This window comes from Megascapheus bottae, chromosome 3 (genome assembly GCF_031878675.1).
Source record: "Megascapheus bottae isolate mThoBot1 chromosome 3, mThoBot2.hap1, whole genome shotgun sequence".
Lineage (NCBI taxonomy): Eukaryota > Metazoa > Chordata > Mammalia > Rodentia > Geomyidae > Megascapheus > Megascapheus bottae.
Genome location: NC_143511.1, coordinates 24,307,061 through 24,319,733, shown reverse-complemented (window position 1 = coordinate 24,319,733; position 12,673 = coordinate 24,307,061). Strand labels below are relative to the sequence as shown.

At 40.1% G+C, this 12,673-nt stretch overlaps 2 protein-coding genes across 2 annotated transcripts in view; one reads left to right on the top strand and one right to left on the bottom strand.

The window, feature by feature from the left end:
- Positions 1-739, top strand: part of Smc5 (structural maintenance of chromosomes 5) — an 80,041-nt gene extending 79,302 nt beyond the window's left edge. Inside the window, exon 25 of the mRNA XM_090329667.1 lies at positions 681-739. Coding sequence (XP_090185793.1) covers positions 681-701 — 21 coding nt within the window. The 3' untranslated portion in view covers positions 702-739. The remainder of the gene's footprint in view (positions 1-680) is intronic.
- Positions 740-6,602: 5,863 nt separating this feature from the next.
- Positions 6,603-12,673, bottom strand: part of Klf9 (KLF transcription factor 9) — a 28,212-nt gene continuing 22,141 nt past the window's right edge. The window contains exon 2 of the mRNA XM_090329664.1: positions 6,603-7,839. Coding sequence (XP_090185790.1) covers positions 7,610-7,839 — 230 coding nt within the window. The 3' untranslated portion in view covers positions 6,603-7,609. The remainder of the gene's footprint in view (positions 7,840-12,673) is intronic.

Below are 12,673 nucleotides of genomic sequence, written 5' to 3'. Positions count from 1 at the left end.
TTCTCTGAAAAAAATGTGTAAGTAACTTAGACAACAAAGTGACTGATCAAAAAAAATTTTTTTTTCCATTTGGAAATTGCTCTGGAGTGAGCAGATGCTATCTCAATGTGAATTAAACAGTGGAAATACTGTTTAACTAACAGAGTGAGCATAAATAATTTAGCTATACTGAGGAGCAGTATAGTTAAGGAGAGATCTTCAGTGCATTAAGATCACCTTGAAAGTCTTCTGTCCCATCCTTCATTCTGGAAAAATGGTAAGAAAAACATTTCATCAGTTGGCTTTTGATTTTGTGAGATAGGATCTAGCTAGGTCCTTCAAACTGGCCTCTCATTGGACATTCTTCTGCCCCTTAACTCCTGAGTGCTGGGATTAAAAGTGTGTGCCATCACACCTGGCTGTATTTGACTAATAAAAGACAAAAATGGGAAATAATCTTGTTGTGTGGTTATTACGGTATCTTCTTACCAGTATTGTAGTTGTGGTAGAATTCTTGATTGGAAGTTCTAGAAGCCTGACAAGTTAAACTAGATGAAACAAAAATAGCACATTAGTTGTAATTGAGAAGTAAAGAGGTAAAGCTTGGATTCAGGCACAGCTCCACCCAAGATTTCAAAACAAATGTCTTCTGGGCTCACTATGGTTCTAACTCTGAGTTCTTCTTTTCTGCTTTATTGTAGTTTCCAACTCTCATCACCTAATGGAGCAAATTTGATCATTCTACAAAATACACCTATTTTAAAGCATCATGTTGTATGTTTTATATATATATATATATTTATATGCCATATACAATTAAACAGAAATATAATATACATTATATATATTACATAAATATATATCATGTCTATATTATATATAAAATGTCAGTTAAAAATAAGGAAAAAGTTGATTCACCCTTCTATAATTAATATCAATATCTGTCATCTGAGTAAATGTATGGACTCCTTTGACTTTTGTTCTTCGATTCTTGTGAGTATAAAATTTTCCCATGAAATGCTCTATAATTATTCAATCTCTCACTAGTTCTCTTTCCTTACGTCCATCTCCTTGTCTGGAAACTTAACTCCAACTTTCTTAAATAAGCAATATAGTCTTGCTAGCATAGCTCTTGTAAATATGTAGCATTGTCTTCGGACATAATTCTGTGGATGTGGTCATTAAGATTAGAAACTGGGAATTGGGGGTGGGGGATGTTATAAAGCTCTGAGGAAAAAAAAATGAAAAGTCAGCTTTGAAAAAAGTAAGTTTGACTGGTCGCTGGTGGCTCATGCCTGGAACACTAATTACTTAGGGGAAGTGTGTGTTAGTGCTCTAGTGGTAGAACACTAGCCTTGAGTACAAAAGCTCAGGGACAGTATCAAGCCCAAAGTTAAAAACCCCAGAACCAGGAAAAAAAAAAAAAAAAGGTGAAGCTGGGACTCAAAGTAACAGATGCTAGCTAGCCCTGGCCAAAAAATGCTTAGGCCCTAAGTTCAAGCCCCAGAACTGGCACAAAATAAAAGTAAGGTTGAGACTGTGTTTTATTCTGAGATGTGACATTGATGGCAGAGGAAACTTTAAAAAGGAAAACGTTTAAATACTGAGGCATTCTTTCACATGATTCTAAAGAAAAACAAATACCAATGATAAATTTAAGTTGTAAAAATTGGCATCACTGAAATGCCTAGTGAATATTAGATTATTGTGTAGGTGAATTCCTTGGAGACCAATTAGGATTTCAATAGATGGTAGAGACCAAAAAATGATCTTTTTAAAGAGAAGTCAAACCCCAAACCAAAACCTGATTATCTAAGACCAATACAGAAATGCAGAAAGTTGTTGAAAGCTTTCTAAAAGTTGCTAAATAATTTTTTTTTTTGCCAGTCATGAGACTTGAATTCAGGGCCTGTGTACTGTCCCTGAGCTTCTTTGGCTCAAGACTAGCTGTCTACCACTTGAGCCACAGCACCACTTCCAGCTTTTCCTGTTTATGTGGTACTGAGGAACCAAACTCAGGGCTTCATATATACTAGGCAAGCACTCTTATCACTAAGCCACATTTCCAGCCTACTGAAAGTTACTATATAATACCTATGGGAGAAAAAAAAAATGCTCACTCATTGTCAAAGGCACTTAGGAACAATAGATTGCACATAAATACTGATTAGCATTCACAAAGATGGAGAGAAATCAGTCCATTTAAAATGCATTATCCTTGCTTCTTTCAAAATGGGGACAGTGGTTAGAATCTTGGACAGCATAAACATGACATAATGAAATTACTGAATACATCCTAGAAAAAAAAGATTGTTTAAATACTTGAAGGAACTATAAACAATTTAGCACTTCCTCTCAGGGGAGACCCCTGTCTATTTTAGAACTCTTCCAGTCTGTTAAACGTATATTTAATTAATGCAAAAGAGTAAAGAGTGCAGCATAAACCAGGATATAAATGTCTGTGAGCATATTTGGGAAAGACACCAATAGAAGAGGCTCCAGCACTGCAGGGAGTGAGGTGAGGTAGAAAAGGCTGGCATCCTACTGCTTCAGGAAAATGGGGAAAGGCTACACCTTGGGGTGTGGGGGTGGGTGGAGCAGTTCACAACTAGGAAAAATGCAAAAGAGATATAAGACCCTAAGGCTTTTCCTGGGATTAAACAAGCCTGTGTACCACTGTGAAAAGTGATTGTTTAAGCTTCAGAAAGAAAACCTGCATGCTCTGTGCTCTCCTGACACAGCCTAAGAGCAACAATTTGAGTCTTAAAATAAGCAAATTCATGTCAATTACCATCATTCAAACATATGAAGGGACTTCTTTTTTTTTTTTTTTTGCCAGTCCTGGACTTGAGCTCAGGGCCTGAGCACTGTCCTTAGACTTTCTCAAGGCTAGAGCTCTACCACTTGAGCCTCAGCACCACTTCTGGCTTTTTTCTATGTATGTGGTACCGAGGAATCGAACCTGGGTCTTCATGCATGCTAGGCAAGCACTTTAACCACTAGGCCAAACTCCCTGCCATGAAGGGACTTCTTGCGCTTAACTGGCTGAGCCTCTTTCTCGCTTGTACTTGTGTGTACTGTTTGTTTAGTGTTAGTTGCAATCAATGAAGTTTTTTTTGTTTTTGTTTTTTTACTTTTAGAGCAAAAGTACATCAGGATGGATACTATACTAGATTTGCCCTCTTTTTTTTTTTTTTTTTTTTTTTTTGGTGGGTCATAGGGCTTGAACTCAGCCTGGGCATTGTTTCTGAGCTCTTCAGCTCAAGGCTACCACCCTACCCTTGTGCCAAGCCCCACTTCCTGTTTTCTAGAAGTTAACTGAAGGTAAGAGTATCAGGTCTTTTTGTGTCTGGGGCTGGCTTTGAACCTTGATCCTCAGTTCTCAGCCTCCTGAGTAGCTAGGATTACAGGTGTGAGCCACCATGCTTGGCTTAGATTTGCCCTCTAGTTAAGCTCAACATGAACCTAATCTATACAGCCAAAGCTGGCCAACTTGCTAACAGTCTCTACCATATACCAATTGCCAAAGGAGGAGAAAGGAGTGGGGGAAAAGATCTTTGTACAAGGGCTTTATCCAAAGAACGAGGCTGTCCCTGTCAGCATTGACTTTGTAGTAGGAAGCAGAACACCTTTTCCGTCTCTGACCATAAGAAATGAGTAGGTGATACGATTACACTCCTTTAGAGCCCATAGGTTACAAATAAACTTACATCACTAAAAATTTATGCACTGGTGATTCACTCCTGTATTCCTAGCTACTTAGAAGGCTGAGACCTGATGACCAAAGTTTGAAAGTCTATGAGACTCTTATCGCCAATACACTTCTAAAAAAAAACTCAGAAGTAGGGCCGTGGCTCAAGTGGTAGAGCACTAGCCTTAAGCAAAAAAAAAAAGTGTTTAGGGACAGCACCCAAGTCCTAAGTTCAAGCCCCAAAATTGGCAACCCCCCAAATCATTCCCTTCCAGCCATAATACAGTGATTTCACTTAAGTCACCCCTCCAGCCCTTATAATACAAATGGGTTCCACTGCACTCTCCCACCGCCAGCTTTGGAAAGAGTGAATAAATAATTGTGAGTTAATACAAATATGGAATGTACCGAAAGGTACAGGATAAAACTACCTTTGCACTCCTCCTAAACCTCTATGAGCATAAATTCATAAAGCCATGACCCCTTTAGAACACATAACAGCTGCAACATTTCAGTCTTTATCATTTATTATTTTTATTTGGACAACATATATACATATGTACAAAATCCCTACTGTCAGAATCCTCTTATAATTTCATTTGATTTACAAAAACAGGACAGCAAAATAACTTAGGTCACTAATACTGTACAAAAATAAAACTGATTAAAGAGTTGTAAAGATTGGTATCTTACAGTGTTACAGACCATTTATCTGTTGTGAAAGAACATCTCAGTCTACCCAGAGTTATGAGTACTGTGCTAAGTCTATTTGCAAACTGACAAACTAATTGATTTGTCATTACAGCTACCTAAGATAATTCTCAAAAGAAGCATGGTGTGGAGCAAAAAAGGCCAGGGCAACATTCCACAGAGGGGAAGGGCTTTCTTCTTTCCTAACCAAGGAGAGGAGATATCTTAACTCTAAAACTATTATGTTTTTTTTCCATAAATGGCAACTACTTACAGTATTAGATAAAACAGCTCTTCTCTCTCTCTCTCTCTCTCTCTCTCTCTCTCTCTCTCTCTCTCTCTCTCTCTCTCTCTCTCTCTCTCTCTCTCTCTCTCTTTTAAACACCTGTAATAATCTTTCAAAATTTCAGTTTGGTTAAAAAAGTAAACAAAAATTACTATCCTGCATTTGGATTTTTCGTAAGTTAAATCCATGGTCTTTTTAATATAAAAAGTAATCATTTCATAGTTTTAGTGTTCAACGAACTCTAGTAGTTCTACTTGAACCATATCACGACATAGTAAATCTAATTAGAATGCTGGTTCCTGTTTTTGTGATATTGTACAACAGGATTTATCACAAAGAATAAAAAGCCTTGAGTTGATACATTACACGTTCCTCTAGCATATAAGAGAATATCAAATGTCTGTCCACAGCTTGAAAAGGCAAGTAGCAACTCTTTTGGGAAGTAAATTGTGCATTTTTTTCTCTTAAAACAAGTTGCTGCATTTAAGTATTTGACAAAAGCCACGGATAGATTTACTCTTGAAACGATTGTCTTTCACTGACTTACTTTGTTTTTCTTCCTTCCTTTCTGTGAGGGGAAAGCTGAAGTTGTTGGTTTCTGTTGTTGTTTTTACAAGTTAGCAAGTTGCCAGGCAACCCTAAACTCCTCATGGAAAAAGGCAACATGCAGAGCATCCTAAGCAGAGCCTTTCCATGAGCTCAGAAATAGGCAGCCTAACCTATTTCGTATGGAAGAACAGATGTCCTTAAAACTTATTTTGGACACAGAAATTAAAATTTGGTTTAAAATAAGCGTTTCAAAAATCTGAAACAGAGGTAGAAAGTGGTCTTTATTTTTCCTGACATGTTTTCTCGTGAGAAAACACTTTCCTTTTTTTTTTTGTTTTTAATTTTTTTTAATTTTTTTTTTTGTTTTTAGCCCATGGACTGCTCCCAGTTCCTAATGTTAAAAGGAGTTCTCTTGTTAGAACTACTAATAGAACTATATCGATTAAACAAAAAAGAAAAAAAAGGAAAACACCGTGGTAGTGATGGCTGTTGTATTGGAAGTCGGAGTCGACTGTGACCCCTGTCCCTGCAGGAGCCCCTGGTTCTGCTGCAAAGTGAGCACGCATTCCATGAAATTCTGAAGCTCATGGACAGGGAGCACCCTGCATTTACACCACGTATTTGTTAGCACATGGGTCTACAAGAGTGCACCGTTAGCTCCCTGTTTTGATCGCCAGAAAGTGTTATTTCTGAAGAAAAAAAAATGTAAACATTTTCCCCACGATCACGACTGACTCCTTGTATTTGAGGTTTTTTTTCTTTTCCTTCCTTCCTTCTTTCTTTCTTTCTTTCTCTTTTATTTGTTGCTGTTATTGTTTCAGACTGCGAAAACGCAGTTTGTATTTCTGGCGTTAAAAAGATCAAAATGAAATTCTCAGTGAATGGCATAGTATGGATGGATGTAGTGGTTCAGGCCTCGTAGACACCTACATTCACCTTGTGGTGGTGAGGTTATTGGATGGGGTGTGATTTCATTTGCCCACAGTCACTAAGAGGGACCCACTTTGCTGTCTCCTCTGAAATCACTGTGGTATTTTCCCTTTGCTTCTAGGGGCACCTTTGATACATGTATATATATGTATGTATACACATATATATACACATATATATATGTGTATATATATGTATATATATATATATATATATATTTCAGCTCCCTTTCCTTAGAAATAACTCTTGTACCTGACAGTGGAAGTTGGAGATAGATTAACACTCTTCCCCATTCAAAAAAAAAAAAAAAAAAGAAAAGAAAAAAGGAAAAAACAAAACAGGCATTTCTAAGCCTGGTCAGTGTTCTGCACCCATTCAATTAAAACAGAGTTGGGAGTTCTCTTTCTCTCTCTTAGTGGTATTGTGAATTCAGAGTTATAAGGAAACATCAGACAAGTTCATAGAGTTCAAATCGTACTTTCTTTGTCTGTATTTTGAAAAACACGACCCATCCTGTTCTTTAGCTTGTGTTGAGTATATTCCGCGCTTGCATCTCTACCACAATTTCTTAGGGAAACGTGTAAAATAAGCAGATTAGGACGTGGTGCCAAAATAGAATGTCTGCTTCTATCCTCAAAACATGTATTTAACTTATTCATCCTCTGCATTAAAAAATAAAAGTGCAGCTTATGTTCAAAAAGTACAATTCATACAAAGCAAGGTGTATAAGTTCTGGATTTAGCCTAACTTTTTGATGGTTTGCCTTGATTCGTACAAAGTCAGACTCTGCTTACCCAGTGATGGAGAGTAACTTGGTTTCTTTTCAAGTCTTTAGATGACAGACCATGCTGGAAAGAGGTGTGCTCTTGCTTGCATAAAGACAGCTGTGCTATGGAGTTGTTGTTTTCGTGGATATTTTTGTGTCTGTTTTTGTTTTTGCTTTTTTTTTTAATCTCAAAAAGTTAACGTGATTTAAGAGAGTGGTTTTCGCTAAAAAACAAACTGAAGCACACTCATCATTACATTAAAAAGGAAGAAAACAATTCTGAGAGACAGCAAGCATAAAGGGTCCAGAGTGTCTGTGAGTGCCACAGATCAACTCACCCAGTCAGACATATGTACACCAGTGTGAATCCTGTAAAAATGCGACCCCAGTCTTGCCTTGTTCCTCTCCCCCAAACCCCCTACCACCCCAAAAAGAAAACAAAAGGAGAAAAATCACCCCCCCCAAAAAAAGCATTTGCCTACCTTCCCCTAGTCAAAGCTGGGGCTCAGAGCTTGCCTTTGATCCTAGGCTTCCATGTGCTTCTTTAAAACAAAATGATTGAGGGGTAGGGGCGGTGTGGGGTGGAGGAGGAAAAATCAGAAATCATTGACCAGAGAGCCTCTGCTGGGGCTGGATGTCCATGTTGTCCGTCTTGTTTCCTGGGAGTAGTTTTGTCTTTCTGGGCCCCGTCCTTCCCTGGCTGGCTGTGGGTGGCTCCTCACAAAGGGCTGGCCAGGGCCTTTTTCGGTCGCTTGATCATGCTGGGATGGAACTCGGTGTGTCTCCGGGCGTGCTTGGTGAGGTGGTCACTCCGCATGAAGCGCTTCTCGCACAGTGGACAGCGGAACTGCTTCTCCCCCGTGTGGGTCCGGTAGTGGCGGGTCAGCTCATCCGAACGCGAGAACTTTTTAAGGCAGTCAGGCCACGTGCAGGGAAAGGGCCGCTCACCTGCAGGGAGAGCCAGGAGATGCAGGTCAAGAGCACATCAGAGCCTGCCATCTGGCCACACTGCGTCCATCACCCCCTCCCCTAATGCAAGGTTTTGGAAGCTCTGACCCCCAGTGCCTCAGCATGCGCTGGTACCCTTGGTTTTATATCTCTGGGTTCAATCTGTGGTTGGGTGGAAAACTTCATGCAAGGAAAAATGTCTCCGAGAATCTTTAAAAACAAAACAAAATGAAAAACAACAAAGCTGGATACTATAAGGACTCTAGGAGTTGAGATCTCAGGATCAAGGTTCAAAGCCAGCTCTGGGGCAGGAAAGTCCATGAAAACTCTTCAATAAACCACCCCTGAAAAAAGCCAGAAAGCAGAATTGTGGCTCAAGTGGTAAAGCATCAGTCTAAAGTGAAAAAGTTAGGGACAGTTCCTGAGCCATGAGTTCAAATCCCAGTATTGACACAAAATAAATAACAAAAATTTTTAAATCTTTTTTTTTGTTTTGTTTTGTTTTATTGGGTGTGGGGTTTGAAGTCAAGAGCCTCCTGCTTTCCTGGCAGGTTGACTCCAACTAAGCTACATGCCAAGAAAGAAATGTCTCTGTGCTGAACATGTCACGTGCTAATGTCTGGTCATTATTTTCCATATTCACAGGAGACTGACTATTAATATAGTGTTTACATAGCTAAATCTAATAAACATTTGAAAGAGTTGCATTTTATGTACAAGACATTACATGTAAAGATTTTGGTATATAAAGGGTCTTAGGACAAATGTCCTGATGAATAGATCTTGAACAAGATAAGTAGGGTTAAATGAGATCACTGGTAAGGCCTTCAGCCAATGACTGTGTCCTAAGATACACTGATAGGCAATTGGGTAAGTGCCTTGGAGGACAGGGAGAAAGGAGCCTTTATAGGGAGAGAGGCTTCAGACTGAACCAACACAGCTGAAGCCCTGATCTTGAATTTCCACCTTCCAGAACTGTGAAATCATAAATATCTGTTGTTTAAGCCACCAGTCTATGGCTCTTTGTTACAACAGCCCTAGCAAACTTTATGTAGGGAGGAAGTCACCAAGAGCCATCTTCTCTAAGCAAATAAGCTTCGTAGTTCACACCTAGTGGACCTCTCACAAATTATTATTATTTTCTGATTTTATTCTGTAATTGCTGGTTTCAGGCGTTTCCTCAAGAGTTTCTTCAAGAGTCCAAAGGCTAAGTCCTTTGTTAAAGTGCCTGGCATTTTACACAGGAAGACAAGAGAGGCCTTTGGTCCAACCAAGCTCCCACTTACAATAGGCATTTCTCCTTGAGATTTCCAGTGCTGGGGATCTGCCTGTCAGAGATGCAGTGCCAGGGAGCCCTGCACCTGGTGAGGCAGCTGAGTGCCAAAGCATCATTGCCACATACCTTTATTGATGTGAACTGCCTTCCTACAGGGATCCTACTCTAAGTCATTAGTGTCATAGCATGAAAAGTGAGGAGTACCTCTGCCTCATTCTATGTCATTAAATGCCCAAAGACAGCTACCATGTCTTCCTCCAATCTTCTCTTTTGTAAACAATTCAATTGGATTCCATACTCCTCCCAACTGAAGAAACAGTACTATAACACAAAAACTTAAGTCAAATCAGTGCAGAGAGTGCACTGAGGGAGCTCCTGCATCCTCTCACTGCATTCTCACTGGACACTCTGGAAAGAATGACCTATATGTTACACCTGAGAAAATGGAGTCTTGCATGGTCAGATTTACTTGCTCGGGATCACACAACTCACAAAAGCGGAACCATGGTGGTGCACGCTGGCAGTCCTCGCACTCTGGAGGATGAGAAATAAAATTCAAGGTCAAGCTGAGCTACAAGGAAGATCTTGCTTTATTTAGTTAGAATGTAGCTAAGCAGCCCCCTCTCCCCACAGCCCCGGAAGATATGCTCAGGATCTTGATCAAAAAGGGTCCAGATCCTGACCAAGGTAAGGATAATTAGGCCTATGCCCTAATATGGAAAACATATAAAAGGGAAAAAGAATGGAACAAGCCACTTCAGATGAGAACCTTAATTGCTCTCTTGCGCCTGTCTACACCCTGCTCTGAAACTGCCTGCCTACACTTTACACCTTTCCAAGCACAGCCAAAGTCAGCTGCGATGTAGACATAGGATCCACAGCTCCCGTTTCCACAGAACTCTCCAGACACGCCTTTGAATGATGTGAGGAGCGAATATTTTTATTTTCACTCCTGCTCCAGTCTTCCTGGAATCTGCCAGCAGGAAGCTGCAGGAGCTGGGAACCGTCCAGCAGGATGCATCTAAGTCATAGGGAAATTCTCTTTTCCTCAATCCCATTTCCGTCTTCACCTGTGCTCATGAGATGCAACAGTAAAATCAAACCAAATCAATCATTCTACCAACTTGGAGATCATCTATCCATGGCTACGTTAAGCTGTTCTCTAAGCAAAGCACGGCTCTAATGCTTAGGACAACCTAGGCAGTGTTTTGGCCAATATGGTAAAATGAATAAATCTTTGACAACTGCTTCTCTACATACAACCTGAAGTATAAACCTTCCCTCAGCCCTAGCCTGAACAACAAACCAATGAATGTTGGGCCCTCCTCAAGGTGGTTGGAGGCTAGGGGCAGGAGTGGACAAAGATGCTCCTGTAGGGGGTAAGAGAGACACAACAGCGATGCTTTTGCTTTAAAAAAAAAATCCAACAAAGTCATGAAGTAGAAAACAGTACTTCTGTAACCTATATTGGATAAACATCACTGTACCCCCTGCGACAGAACTTTGAGCTCCTGTCATGACCCCAATAAGGCTGAGCTTCTTGAGGCAAGAAAAATGTCACAAATGATTTTTGTCTTACTCATGCTGCAGTGTTTACTAACTGTCTAAGCTCACATAAGTCACCCTGTTGGGGGCAGGGTCCAAGACTTCCTGTTAACATGAGTACCAAGACCCAGCGATGCTCAAGTCCATCATAAAAAACAGCGTAGCATATAGACACATAGCCTAAGTACATCTTATACTTATGTACTTTAAATGATCTTATATACCTACCACCTATTTCACAGAGTATACTTGAGGGCAAGTGCTATTTTTTTTGTTTATTTTATTTTTTGCCAGTTATGGGATTTGAACACAGGGCTGGGCACTGTCCCTGGACACTTTTTGCTCAAGGCCAGTGCTCTGCCACTTGAGCCATAGCACCACATCCAGCTTTTTCTGTGTATGTGGTAATGAGGAATTGAAACCAGGTCTTCATGCGTTCTAGACAAGCACTCTACCACTAGGGCATACTCCCAGCCCCAGTGCTACTTAAATATCTGCTCTACTGCAGTGTTTAGGGAATAATGGCAAGGAAAAACATTTGTACAGCCAGTCTTTTCCTGAATATTTTTGACTTGAAGTTTAATGCTCTAATGTGAGTGGTGTCCGTAAATGCATGTACATATGTGTATATGTGTGCATGTATAAATAGACATGTTCATGTATGGGTGCATATACTGATGTACATACTATTTTTGTACTCTAGGTCTGTCATATCAATCAAAACCTATGTAGAGGGCCAGGAATTTAGCCTAGTGGTAGAGTGCTTGCCTAGCAGGCACAAAGACCTGGCTTTGATTCCTCAGTACCACATACATAGAAAAAGCCAAAAGTGGTGCTGTGGCTCAAGTGGTAGAACACTAGCCTTGAGAACGCCCAAGAACAGTGCTCGGGCCCTGAGTTCATGCCCCAGGACTGACAAACAAAAAACTGTGTAGGTGTTCTAAATTCCTGAAGAAGGGGCTGGGAATATGACTTAGTGGTAGAGTGCTTGCCTAGCATACATGAAGCCCTGGGTTCCATTCCTCAGTACTACAGAAAAAGCTTGAAATGGGCGTTGTGGCTCAAGTGATAGAAAGCTAGCCTGAGCAAAAGAAGCTCAGGGACAATGCCTAGGCCCTGAGTTCAAGTTCCAGGACTGACAAAAAATCCTAGAGAAGACTTCTCAGGTATTCTAGAATTGAATTTCACCATGAATAGTAAGAATAATAGAATATATTCTTATGTTTTTATAGTAAGAACATAAAAATATAGTAAGAATATAAGAATATAAAGAACACAGTGAGAATATAATGAGAAAATAGAATTAAAGAATAAGTTTCAAAGAGAAAGAAAAATCTCTTTCTTGGACCCTTCTTTCTCACCAGGGTGAGAAAATTGTACAAAGGCTAAGCATGGTGCCACATTCCTGTATTTCCTAGCACTTGAAAGACCAGTCTTTGGTAGAAAGGGACACTTGCCTTACCAACAACCTCCTTTCCCCTCCACCACCACCACCACTCCACCAAAAAGGGCAGAACTTGGTGTTTTCCCATGCTTATTAGGAGCCAAAAACTGTCCGAAGTGGTTTACTGGAGTTGTGGTCATATAGTTCAACTGAGTTATAAGAAGGAGGAACTGATTTATCTGAGGAGACCTGTGTCCACTGTGGAGGAAACAAACTGGAGAAGCATTCTGCTGTGCACCAGAATTGTAGAGGAATTCCACCTGTGTTAGGCACATGACTTCCAATGATTGCAATGTAATCCTGGCTATATGGAAGGTGCAGTTAAGATGATGGCAGCCCAAAGCTGACCTAGGACAAAAGCACAAGACCTAATCTGAAAAATAACTAAAGCAAGATGGTTGGGGGGAGGGGTATATGGCTCCAATAATAGTGAATGTGGCCTGCTAAACAAGCTTGAGGCTCAGAGGTAAAAACAAAAAAACAAAAACAAAAAAAAAAAACCAAAAGGTTAAAAAGAAACAAAGTGATGGTGAATGTAGTCAGGGCTTATTCCTATAGAATTCTCCTCC